The sequence below is a fragment of the Gorilla gorilla genome, chromosome 10, assembly GCF_029281585.2.
Source record: "Gorilla gorilla gorilla isolate KB3781 chromosome 10, NHGRI_mGorGor1-v2.1_pri, whole genome shotgun sequence".
Taxonomy (NCBI): Eukaryota; Metazoa; Chordata; class Mammalia; order Primates; family Hominidae; genus Gorilla; species Gorilla gorilla.
In genome coordinates, this window is record NC_073234.2 from 25,289,543 (window position 1) to 25,317,331 (window position 27,789).

General features: G+C 38.0%; 2 protein-coding genes across 2 annotated transcripts in view; one reads left to right on the forward strand and one right to left on the reverse strand.

Annotated features, from left to right (window-relative positions):
* The first annotated feature begins 10,363 nt into the window (after positions 1 to 10,363).
* On the forward strand, positions 10,364 to 25,250 carry KLRF2 (killer cell lectin like receptor F2). The gene is made up of 6 exons (XM_004052684.4): positions 10,364 to 10,433; positions 13,672 to 13,770; positions 17,498 to 17,545; positions 21,771 to 21,919; positions 22,179 to 22,291; positions 24,489 to 25,250. Exons 1-6 carry the CDS (start codon positions 10,364 to 10,366, stop codon positions 24,631 to 24,633), a joined length of 624 nt encoding a protein of 207 aa, XP_004052732.2. The 3' UTR covers positions 24,634 to 25,250.
* CLEC2A (C-type lectin domain family 2 member A) overlaps positions 18,948 to 27,789 on the reverse strand; it is a 34,947-nt gene continuing 26,105 nt past the window's right edge. The window contains exon 5 of the mRNA XM_063693807.1: positions 18,948 to 27,768. Coding sequence (XP_063549877.1) covers positions 27,696 to 27,768 — 73 coding nt within the window. The 3' untranslated portion in view covers positions 18,948 to 27,695. The remainder of the gene's footprint in view (positions 27,769 to 27,789) is intronic.

The following is a 27,789-nucleotide window of genomic DNA, read 5'->3' on the forward strand; positions in this document are numbered from 1 at the left end:
TTTATATATATATGTAAATATATATGTAGAGAAACATACACATAAAAATGTGTATATAAATAAGTAAAATAGGTTGCAAAATAATATAGAAAAATTCCATTTTTAGATAAATGTATTAAAAATCCTTTCCATCATTTGTATAGTGACTTTTCACAATTTTTTTTCTCAAAAATTTTAAAAATCTAGAAGCTTCTAAACGTTGGACTCTCTAATCCTAACAAAGTTACATGTTCTCCCTTGTCAAGGTCATGCCTTTTTCCTTAAAGAAAATATTGTGTCCTTCACACCCTCCTTACAGGAATCCCTCCCTTACTTGCCTTTCTTAGTTATTGGTCATAAGGCCAATAACTAAGGTTATGTGCTAAGCTTATAAGGGAGAGAAAGGGCTATACTTAGAATGAATTTGGACTTAACCAATATATAATAACAACAGCTTGGAGTGTACACAATGGGATTGGATTCTGAGGGTGCTAGATCATGAGAGAAACATCAAGCTGGATAAGGGAGATTTTATCAACATTGGGGCATTCAGTTGCAATATAGAATTTCATAACTTGGAAAAATACTGTGAACAGTGCTGACATACTGCTGAAATAACTCCAAGAAGATTGGAGAAAGCAATGGCTCATGCTGAGTAGAGTAACATTCCAGAATTCCCATGGCAGGTAGCTGAAGAAAAGATAAAAATGCTTAGAGAAGTGGGCATGCTACGGTGGATAAACTAGATAAGGACAGGAAACCCACCAACTGACTATGTTCTATGGGATGGTATAACGGGCACCTTATTTACCAAAGCAGTAAGGAAGGCGCTGGTGGAAGAACTTAAGTCCTACCTAAACATCACTGAGAAGCTTAGCATAGCTCTTCTCTACATGCCAAAGATTACAGTGGGAGATGTTCCCACAGAACTGAATTCAGAGAGGGTATTGGGACAGGGTTTGAAGTAGGAAATGCCAAGTGTCAGAGTGCCACTCTGAAACAAGGCGGGGCCAATTATAGTAATGAGGGTCAAATTGCAATAGCAGCCAGGATTACTGACATATAGAGCCATAGCAACGTCAGATAGAGCTCAATATTCACAGAAGTAATATAGAGAGCCAAAAAGGGTGCTTCCACTTCTGTGCTGTCCTTTAACAACCGGTGGAGCAGAGAAAAACACACACATAACAAGCTCTGGTTTGTAACACCAGCTGATTTCCGTGATGTAATTATTCCCACCATTGCTGATTTCAAGGTACCCAGGTGACATCACTGAACGCACAGAGTTGGAAATAAATATGCAGTAGTACAGCATTACGTATTATTTTCACTATACGGATGTAACAGATGTTAATAATTTCATGCATGGATAATAGCAAAATCTTCTAAAAATCACAAATTGATGCGTTCTAAGTATTTATTTTATTAGCTTGGCATTAGGGCCACAATGACTCCAAATGTCATGACCCGGGTTAGGTTCCAGCCCATGCTGAGGTCTGAGGGGAGTGGGTGGATGGGCGATAGCTGAAAGAACACTTGGGGGCCCTAAGCAGGTGAAATGTAGTTTTATTTACCATCAGCGACTCTCTCACACTGTCTGCCTTTATCTCCGCTGTCTGCTCTGGCTCTGGGACTCCTGCCGCTGCCACGCCTGCAGCAGCACGCCCTGGCCTGCAAGGCCAGCTCTGTCAGGATCAGCAGCTTAACTCTTTCCCTCTGGGCACAAGCTCATTCCTGGTTCCCCTCTGCCTGCCTTCAAGGCGACTGGCTCTCCCTTACAAGGGTCAATAGTGCTACTCTCTTTCTGGGCACCAGTGTGAGCCATGTCATGCCATGCCACGCCATGCTGAGCCAAGGCAAGCCCAAGAGCGCCTGTACAGCATCAGCAGGGCAGTTATACCTTTTCCAAACAATAGTGGATTTGAGCCAAGTATGAGCTTACACAAACAGGTTATATAACAAGTGGAGTTATATGCCTGCATTCCAAACTCATTAAGTCACTATGGCCTGGATGTCTGCCTCAGCCTACTTCTTGACCAAAGCACATTTATGCACCTTACTGTTGGTGCAAAAGTTACTTTAGTTTAGACAACAATTTTTAAAAATAATGATGTTTAACAATTGGCTCGAGAACCCTTGAAAATTTAACAGTCAGCTGTATACCACTGACTTTGCTGGACATGTACAACGGGAAAGAAATCAAGGGTGGATTACTAGTAGGCTAAGGACAACCATGTACTCAAAACGTATAAACTATTACCCTAATCTAGTTTGGCCCAAGCCAGTTTTCTGACAGAGGACCCAATAATGGGAGAACTCATCCTTAAAAGGAAGCCATCTTCAACACCAAGACTAGAGTAAACGGTAAGTATTTTTCCAGTCCATCCCCAGTGCGACTTGTATTAGTCTTCTCAAGCTACCATAATGAAATAACATAGGCTGGGTGGCTTAAACAACAGAAATTTGTTTTTCATCATTCTGGAGGCTCAAAGCCTAAGATCAAGGTGCTAGCCAGGTTAGTGTTCAATAAGGTCTCTCTTCCTGGAGCTGACTACTGCCTTCTCACTGTGTCCTCACATGACATTTTCTCTGTGTATGTGCAGAGAGGGTATCTTTCCCTCTTTTTATATGTATACCGGTCTTATGAGATTAAGGCCTTACCCTTATGACCTTATTTAACCTTAGGTTCCTCCTAAAGACACTCTCTTAAAATATAGTCACGCTGGGGGTTATGTCTTCAGCATATGTGTTTGGACAGGAGCACAAATCAGTTCACAACAGGATTCATGGCCATTTATTTGAATAACTGGGGAAAAATCCAGGACATACATTTCTAGGATTACAGAATGCAGATGTAAGTTGACATTGATTCCCAAGAAAGGATCATGACCCTCCTGTTAGAGTAGAAGCTTATGGAGTCCCAGTAATAGAGTATTTGCTTATGTCTGGTTCACAGTAGGCCCAAGGACTCACCCAGTAGACATTCTTTGGTCTTTGAATACATAATGGGACACCACATACTTAACAATTGGTACAAAGTTCACATTGGTTCCTTGGCTAGCTTGGTATGTACCGCGGTGAGAAAGACCAAGGCTCCTGAAACTGCTCCCCTCCTCTCCACTGGACATGATAGTCAACCCAAAATAATTCTGCATTATAGAGCGAATGACAAAGGTTATTGCCACCCATAAATACCTCAAAGACGCAAAGATGCTGGTATCCATTTATCTCTATTTTATTCACCAGTGCAGCTCTGACAAAACTATATGGATTCTGGATGATGACAATTGATTATTGCAAGCTCAATGAAACAATAAATCCAAGTGTAGCTGCTGATTTAAGTACGGAATACTTGTTAAAGCAAATTACCCTACGCTCAGGTACAGAAAATATGGCCACTAATTTGGCAAAAGAATTATTTTTTATCTCTTTTAACAAATGAGTACCAAAAATATTTGGTAGTTATTTAGGGCTGACATGAGTAGACACTTACATTCTTGCTCCAGGTCTGTTAACTCTCCCACTATCTATCATAATATAGTGAAGAGACCTGGACTGCTTGGACAGCCTACAAAATTTAACTCTTGTTCACTGTGCTAATGACAGTATACAAATTGAACTAGATGAGAAAGAAGGAGCAAGTACATTGGAGACATTGGTAAGATGCATACACTTCAGTGAGTTGTGAATACAGCAAAGATTGAATGGCCACTGGATCACATCAGTGAATTTTTTTTTTTTTTGGACGGAGTCTCATTCTGTCGCCCAGGCTGGAGTGCAATGGCGCCATCTCGGCTCACTGCAAACTCCGCCTCTCGGGTTCACGCCATTCTCCTGCCTCAGCCTCCGGAGTAGCTGGGACTACAGGCACCCGCCCATTCTTTTATATTTTTAGTAGAGACGGGGTTTCACCATGTTAGCCGGGATGGTCTCACTCTCCTGACCTCGTGATCCGCCCGCCTCGGCCTCCCAAAGTGCATCACTGAAATTTTTATGTTTACGTGGGTTTAGTGCACGCCAGGGCATCTGTTTAAAAAAGTAGAGGACACAATGTCTGATAGGCTTCACTGGATACTGAAGGGCCATTGTTCATACTTGGAAATAGAGTTATAACATATATATTGGTGTGTCTGGAATTGGTGGGTTCTTGGTCTCACTGACTTCAAGAATGAAGCCGCAGACCCTCGTCGTGAGTGTTACAGTTGTTACAGTTCTTAAAGGCAGCGTGTCCGGAGTTTGTTCCTTCCGATGTTCAGATGTGTTCGGAATTTCTTCCTTCTGGTGGGTTCGTGGTCTCGCTGGCTCAGGAGTGAAGCTGCAGACCTTCGAGGTGAGTGTTACAGCTCTTAAAGCGGCGCGTCTGGAGTTGTTCCTTCCTCCCGGTGGGCTCCTGGTCTCGCTGGCTTCAGGAGTGAAGCTGCAGATCTTCGCTGTGAGTGTTACAGCTCATAAAGGCAGTGTGGACCCAAAGAGTGAGCAGTAGCAAGATTTATTGCAAAGAGCAAAGAACAAAGCTTCCACACTGTGGAAGGGAACCCCAGTGAGTTGCCACTCCTGGCCAGGGCAGCCTGCTTTTATTGTCTTATCTGGCCCCACCCACATCCTGCTGATTGGTAGAGCCCAGTGGTCTGTTTTGACAGGGCGCTGATTGGTGCGTTTACAATCCCTGAGCTAGACACAAAGGTTCTCCACATCCCCACCAGATTAGCTAGATACAGATTGTCCACACAAAGGTTCTCCAAGGCCCCACCAGAGTAGCCAGATACAGAATGTCGATTGGTGCATTCACAAACCCTGAGCTAGACACAGGGTGCTGATTGGTGTGTTCACAAACCTTGAGCTAGATACAGAGTGCCGATTGGTGTATTTACAATCCCTGAGCTAGACATAAAGGTTCTCCTCGTCCCCACCAGACTCAGGAGCCCAGCTGGCTTCACCCAGTGGATCCCGCACCTGGGCTGCAGGTGGAGCTGCCTGCCAGTCCCGCTCCCTGCGCCTGCACTCCTCAGCCCTTGGGTGGTGGATGGGACTGGGCGCCGTGGAGCAGGGGGTGGGCCGGCACTGCTGGGGGACCCAGAGACCCAGCACACACTCTGCAGCCGCTAGCCCGGGTGCTAAGCCCCTCATTGCCAGGGGCCGGCAGGGCCGGCCGGCTGCTCCGAGTTCGGGGCCTGCCAAGCCCACACCTACCAGGAACTCGCGCTGGCCCGCAAGCACTGCGCGCAGCCCCGGTTCCCGCTCGCGCCGCTCCCTCCACACCTCCCCGCAAGCTGAGGGAGCCGGCTCCGGCCTTGGCCAGCCCAGAAAGGGGCTCTCACGGTGCAGTGGTGGGCTAAAGGGCTCCTCAAGTGCCGCCAAAGTGGAAGCCCAGGCAGAGGAGGTGCCCAGAGCGAACGAGGGCTGTGAGGACTGCCAGCACGCTGTCACCTCTCATTAGGGGACACAAAAGGCTGCAAGGCTCCCATCGCGGCCCAGAGAGTAAACATGGACTCCTCCGCAAATCTGGCTGCAGCAGAAGCATCTCTACCACTGGAGCCATGTAACTTACCGCACAGTGTAATACCAGAGGTATCAATGGTGAGAAAAAATTTTGTGGAATTTATGGCCAAGTCCTAACGGGTGAAACATAATTTCTACTGATCCTTTGAGTCCTAGAGCAATACCAGGTCAATTATAGCTAAGCATTTATAGAGCTTTTGTGAAATAGCTCCTGGCATGCTACTGGACCTTGCAGAAATAGATTACTTGGATGTGAGTCAGCAGGCATCCGTATGTTCTGAACTGTCATTAATAAAATGAAACCCACCCAGGCGCAGTGGCTCATGCCTGTAATTCCAGCACTTTGGGAGGCCAAGGCGCGTGGATCACTTGAGGTCAGGAGTTCAAGGCCAGCCTGGCCAACATGGTGAAACCCCGTCTCTACTAAAAATACAAAAAATAGCCTGGCGTGGTAGTGGGTGCATGTAATCCCAGCTACTCAGGAAGCTAAGGCAGGAGAATCACTTGAACCTGGGAGGCAGAGTTTGAGTGAGCCAGGATCCCACCATGGCACTCCAGCCTGGGTGACAGAGCGAGACTCCCTCTCAAGAAAAAAAGAAAAGAAAGAGAAAGCTGTAAGACTCACCAAATATAAGTTCAGGCACTCCCAGCAGCAATTCATTATATGATGAGATTGGTATATCCAGAATCAGCACAGGCAGATTCTCAGTGAAAAGGCAAGCTGAAGACCCCTATGCCAACCAGAGAGCACAGGCAAGCTTCAGAAATGATACTAATGATACTATCCAACTGTTTCACTGGCACCTCTCCCTCGGCTCATGTCTATGGCTGTTTAAGATATTTCCTATTACCTGCTGATAAACAAGGAATAAAGTTTAGTTGGTTCTCAGAAAGGTCTGTTTTGGATGTAGATGAAAGCTCTAATTGGACGATGGTTACACGACAGCACCACTAACTGAGCTTCATAAGACAATAAAAATAACTCACATTTAAAACATATATGAACTCCTGGGCAGTGGGTAACATGTGTCTCTGTCTCTGCCACTGGAGTGAAAGCTCCACGAAGTCATGAAATCAGAGGGGTTTATCTGTTTTACTTGTTGATGTATTCTCAGTGGTTAGAACTGTGGCTGTAGCATAACATATATTCAAAAAGTCTTATTGAATGAATCAATATGTGAATGAACATATACAGAGGAATAGTCATAAATACATTAGTAACAGAAAATGAACAAGGCACAAATAGTTAACCCATAACAATGCATATACAGTGTATCCAAAGTTGTCTAAACACAATGAAAATCCAAGAAATCTAAAGTGAAACAATGCAACAGCCTATCAGATTAAAAATGTGTCTATAATCACTTGAGCTCAGGAGTTTGAGGTTACAGTGAGTTATGATGACACCTCTACATCCAGCCTGGGCAACAGAACAAGACCCTGTCTGAAAAAAAAAAATGCCCATTTAAGATTAAAATGATAATCTAGTATGGGTGTGGGAAATTCTAAATTTCAGAAGCGTAAAGTTGTAACGTTTCTGGAGAGAATGGAGACTTCCTTTTATTAACTAATTCATACATGAGGATATGAATTTTGTAAAAGATGCACATTTTCTATATCTATTTTGGATTTGTGGGGCATCAGATTTATTGAGTATCTCAACCCTTAAAGATACTCTTTTGTTTTATATGGGCCAAGGGGAGAGGGCAAAAGGAGACTAAATGCCATGAAGGAATAATGTCAGCCCACACGGAGGTTGAGCCAAGATGATGGCTTTTAAAATGGGAAGTAATGAATTTACTAGGGAAATATGCAGGGCGTTAAACTGACAGAACTTAATTACTAACTCTATAGAGAACACTGAATAAATCTATAGTTTGGGAAAAACAAGATACAAATTTTAGACATCTTCAAGTTTTGATACTCTAAAATATTTCAGCATTCAATCCCACCAAATCTGTTAGACCCATACTGAGAGAATTGGCCCAGGCATAGAAGGTAAAGGGAAGAGAAGTTTCTGATGGCCCTTGGGTAGAACTGAGGGGTCTGGAGCCCAGGATGGAGGGTGGGGGAACAGTTTTAAAGTTGCTACCCTTTATACAGTGAGGAGGCTAGGCAGTCATTGATCACCTTCTCTCTCCTTTCTACAGCCTCCTCCAGGCTTTGATTTCCTCTCTTCAAGGTCAGTTTTGTGAACCGATTTTTTAGGAGGATGGGGGGATGGAGAATGCTTTTGTGAGGGAACCTGGTGACGACCTGCTGTGGCAACTGTTCTCTGTTGACTATAGATGTATTGGGAGATGCTACAGCGGAATCAGTCTTTCTGATATCAACGGCAATAATTTGATTCTAGAGGTCAAGGGGTTGCAGTTGCCACAATAAGCCAGAGGGAATGATTAGTAATCAGAGTTTTCATCCACAGAAATCTGTGACAATGATTAGCTGATTTTAAGTTTTGGGAAATGAAAAAAAAAGAAAAGAAAAGAAAAACAAACAAAAAAGGATATTTCACTAAGGAGCTGCTTGATATGCTAAGGAAAATTACATGTATGTTGCCCAGAAACTTAGCCCATATTTTCAGAGAGGAGATTCATTGTGTCTTACCCAATCCCCAGACTTCAATATAGTTAGTAGGCAAAGCTCTTCGCAGACCAGGAACCACTCAACTGGGGAGGAGGTAGGTTTGGTCTCTTGGTGAAGGACATTGTAACATGGCCACAGGTGTAATTATGATATTTATTCCCCAACACCTAAACCGGAGGAAACTTCAGCCATTTTCTTGAATGACTATACACTGGGAAAAAGCTGAGAACCTGTAATGGTTTCCGGCTTGTATTTACAAACAGAAATAACAAGTATTTCTTTGCTGCCTTGCCCAGGTGTATGTCAGCTCTCCTGATCTCTGTTATAAGATGGCCCAGAGGGAACTAAATCATCTTGATATAGCTCCCAATATGTTATACCTCAGAACTGGTTGCACACAATAGATTCATTACATTGATGCTATCATGCCAACTGTTCCTGGTGAAAAGTAGGCAGTAAACCTACTACATATTTTTATAAGACATATGTTCACCACCATTAACTTGATCCAACTTGACCACTGTGACCCAATGAACCCTATATTTAGAAGTGCACAGAAGCATTTTATCACAAACATAAGTGTGGCATTTTGGAGGCAAGACCTGAACAGTTCCAAAGAAGCACAGTAAACTGCATGAGCAGATGGCTCAGACTCTGATGGCACATGTTCGCATTCCTTTGCTATCTCCACCTCAACCATACCTATGACCCGGGTTGGGGATGGAAAAGAGGGTTCTGTACGATCTTACACTGAAGTAGTCTAAAAAAATAGGTTTATCAGTGGATATATAAAATACGGCAGCTGGAATAGATGCCACACTACAGTCCCATTCAGGAGAAGACTGTGAAAGACAGAAGTGAAGGTAAGTCTTCCCACTGAACAGAAGTTTGGACAATATGTCTGGTTGTGAACCTGACAGGAAGGATAAGCACTCAGAGAAATACATCTAAATCGTCTTATCAGAAACTAATAGGTGAGATGACTTGTCAGAAACTCAAAAAGAACAAAATAGAAAAATGAATGAGAAGCTAAGAGGTACATATAGAGATCATGCAGAATGGACACGGCGTGTGTAAGTATTCATTCCCATGTAAATACTCACAAGTGACATCCAGTGTTTAGGAGGAGACTCAATAATCAGGTGAACACAACATGTGCTGTGGGAAACAGTCAGCCACTTTCCCCAGACACTCGGTGTTAAATCAGTGGATTGATATTGAGTGGCCACGTAGCAGAAACAGAACCATTAGCGTGTGTGTGTGTGTGTGCATATAAAATAAGGAATGTGATTATGGAGGCTGGTAAGTCAAAATTCTGCAAGTGAGCATGGACAGACTGGGTACCTAGGAAGGCTCAATTCAAGTGCAAAGTCCACTGTCTGTAGAATCAGGAGGAGCTAATGCCGCAGATAAAGTCTGAAGGCCATTGCTGGAGAATTCTCTCTCACTCAGGGAAGACAAGTCTTTTTGTTCTATTCAAGGCTCCAACTGACTCAATAAGGCCCAGTCACATTACAGAGGAGGCAAATCTGCCTTACTCAAAGGTCACCTATTTAAATATGAATCCCATCCAAAAACACCCTCACAGAAATAAGCAGAATGATGTCTGATCAACTATCTGGACTCTCTGTGACTCAGCCAAGTTGACACAAAATGAACTGCCACACCTACTGAAGGAAAATCTGCCTGGCGTTTTCTGAAAAACAAACAAACAAACAAAAAAGTTTAAAAAGTTAAGTTCTTTGCAAGTGATTCCGATTTTCACTAACTTGAGACTTGCTGATCTTTTATTTTCCTATTTGCCCCATCTAACCATGGTTATTTGGACTCTGCTAGTCAAATATGTCCCAAATAACAAAATTGCTATTTTAACTTCTTTAATTTGAATTTTTATTTTCCTAGACATTTGTTTTGTTTGTTTAGAGATTATTTGTTTTATTTTATTTTTTCTCTTACTTTATTATAAAAGACATGAAGGAAGGAATTATGTTTCTAATACACCGCACACAAGTGGCAGGAACACACAAGTCCATTTGTTGAAAACAGTAGAACACACTAGCTACCTTTACCTTGAAATTCACAGAATTGTAGCCAGATATTAACAAGCTTATATCCATTTTCATTTACCAACACATCCTGTGTGGTTTTAGACATCTGTGTCTGAGTAAATTTTGACTATTTTTGGCCTTCCTTTTAGTTTTCTTTTAGTACCTTGTGCCAAAGAGACATATCCAAGGTTGAGATTAGTTTCCATTTTCTTTGTACTATTTTCTGGATAATAAGACATTAGACATTTGAAGAGATGGAGAATGAAGATGGGTATATGATGCTGAGTTTCAAGAATCGTTGTAAATCGAAGCAGAAATCTAAAGGTAGGAATACTGCTCCCCATCACCACATTTAAAATTTCATTATTCTTCTAGGAAGAGAATTATCTTAGAATATTTTTAACATCTTAAAATTGATCATAATAAGGAATATAAAAATGGTCATAAATTGTCTGTTAGATTATTTAGATTCATGAAAGCATCAACAATAAAAAGTCTGCATTTTCAGAGCCATGAGGTAAGAGAAATGCGAATATGACGATGTGTAATCCTGTGTGTTGTAGCATAAGAACATAACTTTCGAAGAAAAGGCTGAAAAATTGTGTTTTTACAGAAACTTCCTCCTACAAAACTTAAAAGTTTATATAAACTTAAAGCATATATATATGCTTATATATATATTTATGCTTATACATGTATAATATTTTTAATCTTTGTAAAAGCCCTATAGGATTGGTAGAACAATCCACTGGGAATGCGAGAAGAGAGAAAAAAAAAAACAAAAAAAACATTAATCTTTGCTCCTTAGGGCTGCTCTGTGGTTGGCTTTGTTTGCTTTTTCAGGAATTTTGAAAACAATCTTGTTGAAATAGCCAAGACCTAAGTTAAGATGACATAGGCCAGAAATTCAGAATTACCATTCACAGTGGCAGTTCTGCCATATGTATTGAACATTCTCGTGTACAATCTCATTTTATATCTAGCAAATGCAAACTTCCCCTGCACCCCCTGCCCCCCAAAAATGACACTTTTCTTATTATCTGAAGACTCAGGATCTTTTTTATGTTTCAATATCATGAAACAAATGTTTACTTTTTCAATAGTAACTTACTTCCATGCAGCAAAAACTAGTACCATTGGTGTTAAATTGACTGAGGCAGACCAGGCACGGTGGCTCATGCCTGTAATCCCAGCACTTTGGGATGCAGAGGTGGGTGGATCACCTGAGGTCAGGAATTCGAGACCAGCCTGGCCAACATGGTGAAACCCCGTCTCTACTAAAAATACAAAAAAAATTAGCTGGGTATGGTGGCGTGTGCCTGTAATCCCAACTACTTGGGAGGCTGAGGCAGGAGAATCGCTTGAACCCGGAAGACGGAGGTTGCAGTCAGCTGAGATCATGCCACTGCACTCCAGCCTGAGTGACAGAGCAAGACTCCATATATAAAAAAACAAAAAAAATTATTCAGACCCTAAAGCCCACAGACTAAATGTATGGCTCCGGGCAGAAGCTTTTAGCCTTCTTAAATCTCAATACTTTGATATATAATAAGAAAAATCTACCTGATGATGCTTTTATGTGAAACTACTTTTTAATATACAAATGTGTACAGAGACTTAAAATCTGAGTATTGACACATAAAATATAAGATAATATCCATTTAAATTATGAATGAAAGGATAGGGCTGGGAAAATAAATTGGGCCAGAAAAATTACTGTAGGCATGTTTGTGCTTGCTATACATTTGCTTCCAAGCTTCCTTGTTATTACTGACCTAAGGGAATTCTTACCAGTTGTTCAGTTCACATTGTGTATAAGATAAAGTTACACCTATTCCTTAAGATTGATATAATTAATCTTGATCCTAAATCAGAAAAAATATTTTCCTGATTTCTCATGAAGCACATAAAATAATACAATCAGTGTTCTTGCAATAGTAGCACTAGCAGATTTTGTAGGACAATTTCTTCATATAGCCCCATGTAAGCCAATGGCATCTAGCCAAGCATTGCTAGGATAGGCCAGCATACTGCACTTCAGGTACTCAGCAATCTGTTCACCTGGCTTGATATAGTATATAAATCATGGTTTACACGAAAATATTTTTTGGTCTATTGTTCGGTTTTTTATAAATCTTATTTGGCAAGAAGTTTAAAGTCTCCCTCCCTGGCATGTATGGAAAGAGCACTTGTTAACTACAGATCCATATACCCTTGATTGTTATTTTCTCATAAAATTGCAGAAATGTATTTTGACGATTTTCTATTAAGTAGAAGTCTTTCCATATTTGCTTGAACAGCAGAAATATCTACAGGGAAGAAAAAGAAAGAAAATTATTTTGGACTTACTCAGTAATACAGACAATTGAGTAGTAAATTTCAAAAGGTACACTACATACAGTAAATTCTCTAAGTATATACTATAGATCTAATCAGATGCAGTAAATCCATAAAACCTATTGAAGTAAAGCATCCACACAGAAATTAGATTTGAGAAACAGCACTTTTATTATGACTTAGAAGACAAATTATTTGTGAAATGTACAACCAAGGTGATGAAATTAAATGTTTGTTTATAGATAAAATAATAAAAAATAGGGAATAATTATCAGAGTATCTCAAATTACTTTGCTTTCTCTTTGGCCACTAGCCTGGCAAACTAACTAAAATGATTGTAGATTGAGATATTAATTATATGATGTCTGCATATAAAAGGAACCTGTCATAATTTTGTGAAAAAAGTGTATACATCCAGTTTATTCAAAAGTGCTAATATGTGGAAAAAAGTAGATAAAATTGAAAGAGGATTATTATACATGCCCCTGTTTAACCTCTCTAGAGATTACTTGTTTATTCCTTTATAAGGAAACTATTCTTGCCAACTCTAATGCGATGAAATACTATAGCATAGATGTCATATAAGCATCATTAATTGGAGATCTAATACTACCCAAGCTGAAACTGACTCCTGTCTAAAGAGTCAAACCCAGAAAAATATAATATATTACAGGTGTAAGGTGAAATAAAATGTGGATATTTCCAGTACGGTGACTGGTATATAATAGAATTTTAATAAATATTTCTTTCCCTCTTTTATTTCTTAGCAGTGAGTCACTAAATTGAATAAAACACGTAATTGTGCCTGACATAGATATATACATTTTATATATTATTCTTTCTATATAATTTACATGTATAGAATAATATGTTTACATTGTATATATATATTTTATATATAACAAATATTTATATCATATATAATATATATATGATATATAATATGTATTTGTATGTATAATTTATATGGAATTTAAGACATCATTTTTAGGTCCTCAAAAACACCACCAAATAATTAACAAGTCTATGTCAGTACAATCCAAAACGTTTAATAATAGTATCTCCTTGGTTTGGTATTCTAGACTTTTTATTTTTAAATTTTCATTTAATCATAAATTCTAATGACATATCTAAAATGAACATGAGTTGTCTCTGTAATAAAAATGAAACAGAAAAATATTCATAAAGTGAATAATCACAAGAATTCTAAAATTCAACATTTCAGATTTCTCCCTATATCCACAATATTATTGTCTTCTGCTCGTATTTGGATGCATTGGGATCCTTATTTTCATTATGACAGTGATTGACCTGAAGTTTTGGCGTGAGTAGCAAATTTTTATTTATTTGAACATTTTCAGAAGATAAATGTTGATCCTTCATTCCTCTTAATGCCAAGATAAACTCTACATTGTAGTCCAAAACTGGCATATGTCATATTATAAAATTATATTAAATTAAAAAAATTAAATGCTCAAATGCAAGCTTGGTATTTATTCTGCATCTTTTCTTATAAAGAACCCCCAATAGAGGTTGACTTTATTATCTTATAATTAAAAAAGTAATGTATTTTTACTAAAAGAGTATGTGCTCATTGGTATCACTTTGTGAGATCATTATTTAAGTATATATATATATATATATTTTAAGACCCATCTGAAAACCATTTTAGGTAGACTTCCAGACTTTTTTCTTCCTGAAGTGGTACTTATATGTGTATACTGTAGCTATTCTATTTGAACAACCAAAGAAATTCATAGTTTCTTTGATTTTTCTGTCTTGCTTTTAAGGCTGTGAGCTAAAATGAGTAGTGTTTTACATATAACATGACAGGAAATAGATTTTGGGGGCTTTTGAGATGAGATTTCTAAAAATAGGTAAGTCCTAAAGCAACTTCTGTAGCGTAGAAGATCCTTTACTTCTTAATAAAGGATCCATATTTGTATTGGGCAATTGGGCAATTTTGTGTTTTTCCCAATACAACAAGGGAAAATATCAGACTTTTCTCAGACCAAATATATATCCTACTTAATGTATTTTTTCTGTAAATATCAATCATATACCTCAAATTTGTTCAATGCTACATTGAAATCAATTACTAATTACCTGAAAATGTCTACTTATTTAACATTCAATGTTAAATGACTATTTTTAGTCATTATGAATCTATCTAAGTAGGTATTGCTTTCTGTTAACCAGTAATTCTGAGAAGTTGAATCCACTGTAGTAATTACTATGGCTTTAAAAATGTTCCTAAAATTCAGGAGAAAATTTCTTGTAAGACACTGAGTATGACCTTTACAGGCCACTCGGCTCTCTTGTAAATCAGTTTTCTCTTCAATAAAATATAAATGGTAAAATGACATAAATAATGCAATAATTATTCTTTTAAAGAAAAACGCTATTGAGAAGAAATCAATGAAATTTGACATGTTGATGAATTACTAGTAGGAAAAATATTTTTTCTAGCCATATTTTTTATTCTGATAAATTAGTAACAATTACAATATGTGTGTTTCTATAAAATTTGTCCTTGGATTTTGACCAGTTTAAAATATTCTTCATGGCTTCCAGTCAAAATGGAGTATTGACCATAAATATTTATATCTCCTCTCTCCCAATAATCTATCCATAGAAGAAGAAAAGATAACAAAATAGAGTAAATTAATCAAAGCACATAGAATGGAAAGGGGAGAAAATTTTAAAGAAAATGAAAAGTGGATAGCATAATGCTATTGGATAAATCAATGGGGAGAACCTTAGTTCAAATAAAGCATAAAAGACAGCTGCAGTGTAGATGAAAGCTGTTCATCATGGTTAAGCTAAGGCAGGGCTCCATTTCAGAGTGGAGAGTCAGAGGGTAAATGAAGGTCTAAAACAAGGTAATTCTTTAATACATACAATGCTTATTACCAATGAAATTTAAAAATAAAATAACTTTTGAAAGTCAAAAATATGAAGCAAACTAATTAAGTGAAAGACTTTCTAAGCCATGCTCTTTTTGATTGGTGTCTTGTCAATCTGTCGGTCTATTTACACAGTGGATTTTGCCCCTATATCATGCAAAAAAAAAAAAAAGAGAGAGAAGAACTCTCTAAAACAGTGAGATATATAGATAGAGCTAGGTAGAGCTCGTGATTTATGGACTGGTGGTCGGTGCAATAAGGTGTATACCCACTTGTTTTGGTTTTGGAGTGAGAGAGGGGAGTAGTGTATAGGTCTACTACATAGCTTGGCTATTTCTTGCGCCATTTCTTCTGAAAAGTCATGGTAGCTAACCAAATATCCCAGAGCATAGAGCAAAATGTCAGAAAAAAAACATAAATAAATATAAGAGGATATCTGAGATGGAAAATCAAAAAATGCCTGTTTATCCAGAAAGGTCAATAGCTCTTTTAACAAGCTTCCAGAAGAAGAAAATAGGTGAAAAAAAGTAGATATAAAATAATGAAAAAAGTAATATAAACCATTTCTCAAAAGTAAAAGCAAAACCAAAAAACATGAGTTTTCAGCTTACAAGAACCCACTAAGTTCGGAACAGAATACAAAAACAGATAATACATAGAAAGAGATGATAGATTAGATAGATATAGATAGATAGATATAGATAGATAGATAGATAGATAGATAGAAAATTTCAGAACACCATGAGTAAAAATATAATCCTAAAGGGTTTACATAAATAATTAGTTTTCCCCCAAAGCAAATTAGCATCAGATTTTTAAACGCACCTAAAAAGATTCTACTGGAGCAATGCCTTCAAAGTTACGAGCAATCTTGATTTTAACTTAGATTGAAAACAAGAGTAATCAAGTAAATATTTTTTCCATTCATTCTTTTGGAAGAACAACAACAAAAAAGAATGTGGGAGGTGGGTGGCTAACTTTGGATAGAATGAAGCTAGCCCAAGAATATAATTAAAAGACTTTTCAAATTAACAACTGTTCTGTTTTCCTAGCTAGCAATTAATTCTGTCTATACGAAAACAAACTATAAATAATGCAACTAGGAAGCTGAAGGAACTTGATGATATGGTCAAAAGAGTTTTTTTTTTGGGGGGGTCTGCAACAAGGGAAAATAAGATCAAGACTAGGCATTGGAGCTCATGCCTGTAATCCCAGCACTTTGGGAGGCCGAGGCAGGTGGAGTGCTTGAGCCCAGGAGTCAGACCAGTTTGGGCAACACGGCGAAACCCCGTCCCTAATAAAAAAAAATACACAAAAATTAGCTGGGTGTGGAAGTGTGCGCCTGTACTCCCAGCTACTTGGGAAGCTGAGGCAAGAGGATGGCTTGAGCTCAGGAGCCAGATGTTGCAGTGAGCCGTGATGGCCCACTGCACTTCAGCTTAGGTGACAAAGCCAGACCCTGTGTCAAAAAAAAAAAAAAAAGTTAAGAATAGTAATAAAAATGAAAAAAAAAAAGAAAAGAAAAAAGAATGTCAATTAAAAAGTCCAGTGAAAAAAATAATATACAAAAATGTAACATCATACATGAAGTCTAAGATCTCACATAATATTTAGAATTGCAGGCCGGGCATGGTGACTCACACCTGTAATCTCAGCACTTTCGGAAGCCGAGGCGGGCGGATCACGAGGTCAGGAGATCGAGACCATCCTGGCTAATATCATGAAACCCCATCTCTACTAAAAATACAAAAAATTAGCTGGGCATGGTGGTGCGTGCCTGTAGTCCCATATGCTCGGGAGGCTGAGGTAGGAGAATGGCGTGAGCCTGGGAGTCGGAGCTTGCAGTGAGCCGAGATCGTGCCACTGCACTGCAGCCTGGCAACAGAGTGAGACTCCGTCTCAAAAAAATAAATAAAAATAATAAAAATTAAAAAATAGAATTGTGATTTGCACTTAAAGGAGTAAAAACAGATATGGCGAAACGTAGTTAAATCTGGGGAAGAAGAGGAGTGGATGCATAGGAGAAGAGAAACTCACAATTTTTATTAGTATGCCTTCATTTTCTGCTGGTACTTTATTCTCATGTACCTAGATTGCTATTAATTTTTAAACGTTTCTCATATCTTTTCTTTGCACTGAGTACAGATAAAAAAATGGATTTCTCCCAGAATGTAAACATCAGCAGTCTATCAGGTAATACTCTTTTTGTTTGTTATGTGCTACTCTTAGGGGTAAATTTAGTTTTCACTTCCCTCTTCCTGCGTTCACCCATGTTACACAGTAAGCCAACAGCACTGGTGGAGAAAGGTATGGGGCTGAAAAGGACATCCTCTTCCTCAGTGCCATTGCCGTGTATCAAATGGTTGAAAGGCAGGACAATTGCGGTGATTTCTAGGAGAAAAAAACTAGGGTTTTAGTGAGTCAACAACAGGATGATAGTGGATTTCCTGCCATACCTAACTTGCCAAATATTTATCGAGCATCCACTGATAGGTGTGACATGTAATGGCTGTAGGCTGTAGTGCGAAGAGTGTGGGCTTGAGATAGACCTATGTTTGAATCAAGAGATTTCAGCCAACTGTTCACATGAATTTAGGCAAATTAAACATAGTTTTTTAAACTTTCAAATGAGGATATTATAATAATAACTGTGTCACAGAATATTTCATGTAGATTAAACAAACTGTGATGATTAATTTTCTGTGTCAACTTGGCTAGGCCACCATACCTAGGCAGTTTGTCAAATACCAGTCTAGATGTCACTGGGAAGATATTTTTGAGATGAAATTGGATTTTGCATTTGTAGATTTTGAGTGAAATGGATTATTCTCCATAAAGTGGGTGGATCTTATCCAATCAATTGAAAGTCTTAGAAAAACTGCTGAGGTCCCCAAAGGAAGAGGAATTTTGACCTCCAGACTTCCTTCAGACTGAAGATATAATACTATTTTTTCCTGGGTTTTCATCCTGTTGGCCTATTCTGTGCGTTTTGGACTTGCCTGCCCCCACAATTATATGAGACAATACCTTAAATCTCTCTCTATATGTGTATATGTGTGTGTGTGTGTGTGTGTATATACATATATACACACATATATACATATATGTAAATGCCATTGGTTGTGGCTATGGAGAACTCTAATACAGTAATACAGTGTGGAGGCAGTATAGTGCAGTGGATAAGAACATAAGCTATAGAACTAAGCTAACAGAGTTAGAGTTTCAGTTCTGATATTTATATGCTATATCAATATATAAAGTTAAATAATCCCTATGTACCTCAATTTCTTCAACTGTAAATTGGGGGTGATAATGACACCTACTCAATAGGATTTTATTTTTTATTATATACTTAAGTTTTTATTATATAAATATACATGAAAGTAGAGAGAATTGTATAATAAGTCTTCTTGTACCTTTAAAACAGCACTAATAATTATCAATACATAATCAATATTTTCCATCTGTATCTCCACCATCATCACTCCTTCAAACTAGATTATATTAAAGTAGCGACTAGATATTATACCATTGAATATTTAAATACTTCAATATGTGAATCTTATAGCTAAAGGCTCGTTTTGCTTAACACAACCACAATCTCACTATTAACTCCTGCATATGTTTTACATATGTAAAACATATACTCCTGTATATGTTTTACAACATATACTTGTTACCTCACAGTTCCCACGAGTTGGGAGTCAGGGCACGTTTAATTAAGTCCTCTGCTCAGGGTCTCACAGGCAATGCAGTGTAGATGTTGGCCAGACCACCCATCTTTCGAGAGCTGAGGTTCCTCTTCCAAGCTCTCTCTTATGGTGTTGGCACAATTATTTGTGGTTGCAGGGTACAGGTTACTGCTTTCCTTCTGGCTTTCAGCTATGACTCCTCTAAGCTTCTGGAGGCCTCTGCATTTCTTTACCACGTGTCGCTCTTGTACACCCTCTCGAAACATGGAAGCTGAATTCTTTAAAGGCAACAGGAGTTATCTCTCTCTTCAGGAAAGGCCTCAACCCTCTTTCATGGACTTACATCTGATTAAGCCAGACCTAGTTGGGATAATCTTTCTTTAGATTAACTCAAAATCAACAGATGGGGACTTTTCTTTTGTTTTCAAAATCCCGTCATCTTGCTATCTAATATAACCTAATCATGCAAGTGATATTTCGTCATATTCACAGGTCTTACCCATAGTTATGAAGAAATTACACAGGTCATGTGCACCAGAGGCTGGACCAATGGGGTCATTTTGGAATTCTGTCTACCGCAATTCCTAACAAAGCTAGCAATAACTTCTTAATATCCTCTAATAGTCAGCATTAAAATGTCTTTTTTCTTTTCATTTGATTTCTTAGAATTATAATCAAAGACTTCAATTGCATTTGGTTAATATGCCTCTTGAGTCTTAATTTATAGACACTTGTCCCCTCCTTTTAATTTTTTTTTTTTTTTTTGCCATTTATTTGTCAAAAGGTAGGTCATGGTTGGGCACAATTTCTCATATTCTCAATTTTCCTTTTCGTATCTTCCTGGTGTCATTTAACTCTACAAAGATATTTTAGAAACGAAGTGTATATAAGGTGCTTAGAAACCTGCCTGGCCCACGACAATGGCTATATGTGTATGTTGTTATTATTATCTAAAGCATCTAAGAGAGCAATTGATATAAAGAGTTGCTCAATAAATGTTTTTCTCAACTTTCATCCTGTATTTCTTCTTCTTTTAGAAGATGGGACTTAAATCTGAGTTACCTACAATAACTCTTTTGGACAGTTAGTGTCCACATCTTGCATCTTCTGGTGTTTTACAATGCTACACTCATCATTTGGAGTATTTTCATTGTGTTTGGCAGCACTCCAGTGGTACTTCATTGACCAGTCTGTCAATATCTACATAATAAAATTATTTCATCCAAGTGGCACGTTCTCACTAGTAATAGTTAATAAATATCCCCTCTCGAATCATAACTTGGGAGGTATATGAGAGGTCATTTTATACCTTTTAGCAAACAACTATGTATTTGTACAACTGAAATTACAATTTAGTTATCCTGAATCTTTTCAATTTTTTTTAAATTATAATTTTTCAGCATTGGCCACTCTTGCCCTGACACAGCATGTATTAATGAGTTAAGAATATATATGAAGTTTCATGAATCTAAATTTAGGTCATAGTAACCTTCTTCAAATTATACCTGCTCAGGTTACTTTTTTAATCTTAGCTGGACATATAGTTTAATTTCTAAAAGTAATTTTTTAATAACATTTTAGGGTCATAGTTGACAAACTAAAATATTAACAATGAAAATATGACATGTTTTAACTTAAAAATATTTAATCCAACCATTCAACATTCAACAATAAGCATTTATTACATACAAAGTACTAAATGATAAGAGAGTCAAAGATGAATATGACAGTCCCACCTCACAAACCTTCCAATCAGGTGGAGGATATGGAGATTTTTACAAGTGAATAGGACGTAAACGATTTGTCCTTTGCTTTAGCAAAGGTATCAATTATGATATCTATGTGTTGAGTCTTACAGATAGCAGAAATTGACGGTTCAAGGCTTCCTTTTTGAGGTGGAAATATAACAGTATATTAAAGAAAAAGTTAGCGGGTAAAGAAGGAAGAGGAGGCTATTCAAGACTAAGGGAACAGTATGAATGAAAAGCACAGGAGAATAAGTACCCAGTGCATCAGTAATAGTAAGTAATCTCACAGACATGAAGTGCAGGTTGTAAAGACAATCTTGAAATGTCAAAGGAATTAGAACCAGATAGTGGAGGAAATTAAGTAATAAGCTTTTACTTTTTCAGTTGGTAATTAACTGTCAAAAATGTTATAATTTGCTTCCTCTGATTATGGGGATCAGAATTCACAGGCTTTGTTCTCCCCTACTCCATCATCAAAAACCCTGCCCAACTCCTGGAAATACACAGGTTAGTAAATTATTCTCATTTTACAGAACTGCTTTTTTTTTTTTTTTTTTGAGACAGAGTTTCGCTCTTGTTGCCCGGGCTGGAGTGTAATGGCTCGATCGCGGCTCACCGCAACCTCCACCTCCCAGGTTCAAGCGATTCTCCTGCCTCAGCCTCCCAAGTAGCTGGGATTACAGGCATGGGCCACCATGCCTGGCTAATTTTGTATTTTTAGTAGAGACAGGGTTTCTCCATGTTGGTCAGGCTGGTCTCGAACTCCCGACCTCAGGTGATCCACCCACCTCAGCCTCCCAAAGTGCTGGGATTACAGGCGTGAGCCACCGCGCCTGGTCTGAACTCCTTTTTATTGACCAAAAAAAAAAAAAAAATGAGTTGGAAAAATCTATTTTCCAAGTAGTCACATTTGATAATATTTCTATCTTCCCTGTTGGCTGTAAAGTTTAATTAATTTTCCCCTATATTTTCCTTTAGGACACAATTATTTGTGCCCAAATGACTGGCTGTTGAACGAAGGGAAATGTTACTGGTTTTCAACTTCTTTTAAAACGTGGAAAGAGAGTCAACGTGATTGTACACAGCTACAGGCACATTTACTGGTGATTCAAAATTTGGATGAGCTGGTGAGAAATCAAAAACAGGATCTAACTGCACAAGGAAAAATGGCTAGGTGCAAGTTCACTGCCTAAGAGGCATGGGAGGTTTATTGTCATTGCTTCTGAACATGTGTTAGCCACAATGTAGTCACTATTGTTCACGAAAAAAATGCTAATGTATATGAGAAAATGTATTTTATTAATGCCGGCACAGAGACTTACACTATAGAAGGCACCAAAATGTTTTTAAACAAATGAATGAATAAATACACTATTTCTTCTGCAGGAGTTCATACAGAACCGTTTAAAACCTGGACATTTTGGTTGGATTGGACTATATGTTACATTCCAAGGAAACCTATGGATGTGGATAGATGAACACTTTTTAGTTCCAGAATTGTGAGTAGTTATTTGTAAGGGAGGGGTGCTGATGTTTATTTATAGAATTATTTTTATATTAAACTTCCTCACTTTCCAGTCTTTTTTTCTTCTTTCTCTGTTTTCCCTTATCTTTAAATTTTTTTCTCCTTTTTCCCTTTTAGCTCTCTCTTTTCTTTCCTTCCTCCCCCCCTTTTTTTTCTTTGCTTCCTCTCTTCTTTAACATTCACTAATTTTGAAAAATGGGATGGAAAGTATTCATTGTCACCTGGCAGTTTAATTGTCTAAAATTCATAATAATTTTTAAATTTCTAAGCTGATTTAAATCTCATTTGAAATAATTTTATGCAAATACTTCTCATGTGGTAAAAGCAAAGACAAAATTCACCTATAAATAAAAGCTGGAATGTGTAGAAAGGTCTGGAGTTGAAATCAGAAAACATGAATTTAAAAACTTTGCCCTTCAGAAATTCAACTAAACTTGTTGATATCCATTTCTTTTTCTTTTCTTCTCTTTCTTTCTTTCTCTTTCTTTTTCTTTTTTCTTTCTTTCTCTCTTTTCTTCTTTCTTTCTCTGTTTCTTTCTCTCTTTCTTTCTTTTTCTTTCTTTCTTTTCTCTCTCTCTCTCCCTCCCTTCCTTCCTTCTTTGTTTCTTTCTTTCTTTCTTTCTTTCTTTCTTTCTTTCTTTCTTTCTTTCTTTCTTTCTTTCTTTCTTTCTTTCTTTCTTTTTCAGCAGAGCCTTGCTCTGTGGCTCAGGCTGGAGTGCAGTGGCATGATCGTGGCTTACTGCAGATTTGACCTTCTGGGCTTAAGCAACTCTCCCACTTCAGCCTCAGAGTAGCTAGGACTACAGGTGTGGTGCCATCACACCTGGCTAATTTTTTGTATGCTTTGTAGAGACGGGGTTTTGCCATGTTGCCCATGCCGGTCTCCAACTCCTGAGCTCAAACTATCACCCACCTCAGCCTCCCAAACTGCTGAGATTACAGGTGTGAGCCACCACTCCCAGCCTGATACCTGCTTCCTTATCTGTATGAAAAGATCCACGATACTTTCTTCACATTGTTCTTATGTGAACAACATGAGGTGTTGCATGTAAGAGTGCTTTCAAATTCTGAAGGGTCACGTTTAGACATTTTCTTCTGTGCCTTCAGTTACTGGTCATACGACCAAAACACTTGAGATGTGGCAAGTCTGGAGCAAAGGCCATGGAGTCATAGTTCATTTCAGTTTAGATATTTATCTACTCCTGGATACATCTATTCTACATTTATTATCATCCTTCGTGAGCATAAAACTAAAGGATGAAGTCGTATCCATTTCCTGGACCTGCTTTTAATGCAGTATTTGAAAAAAAGTAAGATTTATTACTAATTTTTATTATAATTAATATTATTTTTTACTTTTTTGGAAACCAGCATTACTATAAAGGTAAAATATCACTTTTAAAAGCTTTTATCCTATCATTTAAGGAAAACAACGCACATGCAGGTGGTTATAACAGTGTTCAGTCTGTATTTTCTTAAATAATCATTAGTAACTAGAAAGAATAGTTTAAAAAATAGCGCTCTTCAAAGGCATTCCATTTATACATTGCACATCATCCTAACCTTATACTGTGGAAGTTATATGAGGAATTTAAGAGTCACCTAATAGGTTTTACTTTGACTTAAACAAAATCTTGGGCGACTGCCTCCCAACTCACATTGTTATAGCATACCTATCACTATGTAGTTTCTATTGAAAACTTTCATTTTGGCATCTACTTACCTGCAAAAATTTATTTATGCTGCTATGTGGAAACTTAATAGATAGGAAACAAAACTGAAATTATGGAGGTCAGTTCGAAGGCTATGGCTAGAGATAAGGGAGAGATAATCGTAGCTTGAGTCTAAATTGAGAAGCTGGGAGAAGTGAATGGATAGAAGAGATAATCTGGACATAGAATACTCAGGTCTTGCAGGTGTATATAATGAGAGGTTTGAGAGGTAAGGAAGAAACTGGGATGTCTTCTAGTGTAGCTTGAGCTTGCATGGTGTTGTTACCAAGACAGGAAAGAGGAGAAGAGGCTGCATTAGCAATGAAAATTCCATTCTAAAACCTCTGCAAAACTTTGGCTGCTGAAGAATTACCTATAAAAGTTTGGCTGGAGAAAACTTTAAAAGATACTACTATCATTTTAAGATAAATGCTGAAAAATCTGTCCTTTGTCTCTTAGGTTTTCAGTGATTGGACCAACTGATGACAGGAGCTGTGCCGTTATCACCGGAAAGTGGGTGTATTCTGAAGACTGTAGCTCCACATTTAAGGGCATTTGCCAGAGAGATGCGATCTTGACGCACAATGGAACCAGTGGTGTGTAAATGTACAACAAAATGTAGAAATACCTTGCATGTTAAAGCAGAGCCAGATTTTAAAGACTTAAGATTTTTAGGTAAAGTTTCTAACAGAAAGTTTCTGCCAACAGACATCATCTAAATAGGAGAAAAGTATTTTATCCTGAATTGACTATAAAGACAACTTCTGAACAGAACTTTTACTCTATACTTGGATTTCTGGTTTGTCTTTTCCATGGCATTGACAAGAAAAGCTAAATAAAAAATTAGTAATCATTTAAATAGTTATTTAATAGTTTGATTTTTTTGCATTTAAAATAGCATAGAATAAAACAACTTTAAAGGAATGTTATTTAGCTATATGTGCTATGTGGTAGATTGGAAGGAAAGAAGCAGTATATGTACAAATATAATATTTGAAGCATGGAATTCTGAATTTTTCATCTGTGTATTATAGCCTGAAGTGTTTGGTGGGGAGTGGGTAATGACAAATTACCACTGGGTATAATGTACAATATTTAGGTGATGGATAAACTAAAAGCTCAGACTTCTCCACTCTGTGATATATCCATGTAACAAAATTATGCTTGTACCCTTTAAATGTATTCAAATAAAATAAAATAAAGTCATGTGGCCAAATATTCAAAACAAAACAAAAAAAGCAAATCCTTGCATGTAAATTAAGAATGGAAAGAAATATGTATGGATGTTAACAGTGCCTATTCTTTTTCTTTAGTGAAATACAAATTTATTTCTTTTTCTATCCAAATATAAAATTTTAATGTAATGCTTCTAAGTGAAAAAACTACAATAACCTGTTTTTATTTTTAATATATGTCTTTATTCTTTAAAGCTTTATTGAGGTCAAATTGATATACAAAATATTGCACATACTTAATTTTTACTTTCTGGTGAGTTTGTGTACACTTGAGATGCCATCACCACAGCTAAGGTACTAAACGTATCCATCACCTCCAAATATGTCCTTATGTTCTTTTGTGTCTATCTGCTTTTATTTTTATCAGAACGCAACACGAGATACAGTCTCTTAATTTTTTTTTTTTTGAGACGGAGTCTCACTCTGTTGCCCAGGCTGGAGTGCAGTGGTGCAATCTTGGCTCACTGCAACCTCCGCCTCCCAGGTTTAAGTGATTCTTGTGACTCAGCCTCTGGAGTAGCTGGGATTACAGGCATGCACCACCATGCCCAGCTAATTTTTGTATTTTTAGTAGAGACGAGGTTTCACCATGTTGGCCAGGCTGGTCTTGAACTCCTGACCTCAAGTGATCCACCCGCCTCAGCCTCCCAAAGTGCTGGGATTACAGGCATGAGCCACCGTGTCCAGCCTCTCAATTATTTTAAAGTGCACATTACTAAATTGTTAATAGTAGGTACTATGTTGTAGAAGAGATCTCTAGAACTTATTCATCTTGCGTAAATGAAAGTTTCTGTGCTTTCAGGAGCAATTTCCCATTTCCCTTTCCCTCTACCCCCTGGAAACTAGCATGCTATTCTCCGTTTCTGTGGGTTTTATTTTCAACAGAAAAACACAAAATCCTATTTTTTCAGTATATTAAAGATTAAATTTAATCTAATTCTGCCTCTTTTTCTGCGTATGTGATGCAGGATCTTTTGCTCCTTAGTTCAGCTAAAATCCAGGTTCTTGTCACACGACCAGGAAAAATTAGGCATGTGGACACATTGAAAAGTGAGGAGAGCAGAATTTATCAAAAGAAAACGCTCAGTATAAAAAAAAAAAGCCAGGGGAGGCATCCTGCCAACAGTGCCACCTCACAGATTGAATACCAGGCTATCACACACACAAGCTGAAGAGGCCAGGCTCCTCCTGCCTGCATAAGCTTTGAATTCTCGGTGGCTCTACCCCATTCTCCCAGTGTGCAAGCAGGCCCCCAGTCCATTGTGGGCATGACCAGACAAGGCCTTGGGTAGTTTCCCTCATCTGCACAAAAGCATCTGATGTAAACACTTTTGGGGTGGGTCAGAGATTCTCTGGGGATCCGCCCTTATCTGCCTACTGCATCTATCATACGTGTTTTCTATTCCTTGGATTTTAACTCCTTCTAAGCATTTGGTGGAAAATAGACCAGGCACATGGCTATAGTTACGCCATTTCTTTCATGGTATTTCCTCCAAATTAAGTGTTCTCAATTTTCATTAAAAAGAAATCAAACTTACAGCTGGCAATAAAGTACTAAAATGCTGTAAGCATAAAATGACTATTTGAAGGAATTTGCCATGTGGCTTGTTTTTCATGTGATGCCATAGTTCATTCCCTTTTTATCAAACATAGTTAATCCAACTACTTTATTTTTCTAAATGAAATTCTATATAAAGTTTACTTTTCCTCTCATTTTGAAACCAGCCCAATTTCCTCATAGAACTGATATTCATGGCTTTTTTGAATAAACATAGAAATTGACCCTCCTGGTCCTCAAAAGTGAAACTCACATTTGTCTTATCTGAGATCCTTCCTTGGGAAACTGACCCTCAAGTGAGGAACAGAAACTCATCAGATCACCACATCCAATCATATGCCAGACCCCTCATCCATTGCTTTCTTACTTCTTCCTAGTATTTTTTTCCTGCCTTTCCTGGTATGTAAACCCCAATTTTAGTTTGTCAAGGAGACAGGTTTGAAACTTTACCTCCCACTCTCCTTGACTGCTGCACCCAATTGCCTTCTTTCCTGGCAAAACTCATCTTAGTGAGTGGCATTTTGTGTGGTGAGCAGCAGGACCTAGACCAAACCCCTGGCATGTTGGTAGGAATTTATTTAAAACATTTCATAATAAATGGAACAGCTATGTCCACTATGTAAATGAGGCAATTAACTCCTTCAAGAAGTTTTCTGTAGTTTATTCTACATTATCAAAATTTATAGCCTATTAACTGTGAATCAAAGATGGAAAGAGGAGGATGAATTGCTCTAAATTGATAAATTTACTCCCTCTAAAGAAGTACATCTAACTGCTGTTATATTAAGGATAAGGATGAAGACTGACTTAACTGCTTCCTGCTGACAGGGGACACTGTTTTGGGGAAACAGCAGTCAGAGCTCCCTCAGAGGCCTATCTAAGGGGTCCCAGCAGAAGAAGCCATTGTCGGAGGCTCCGGTTGCAAGACCATTTGGAGTTTGATGGCCTGAAGGCAAGAACAGACAAA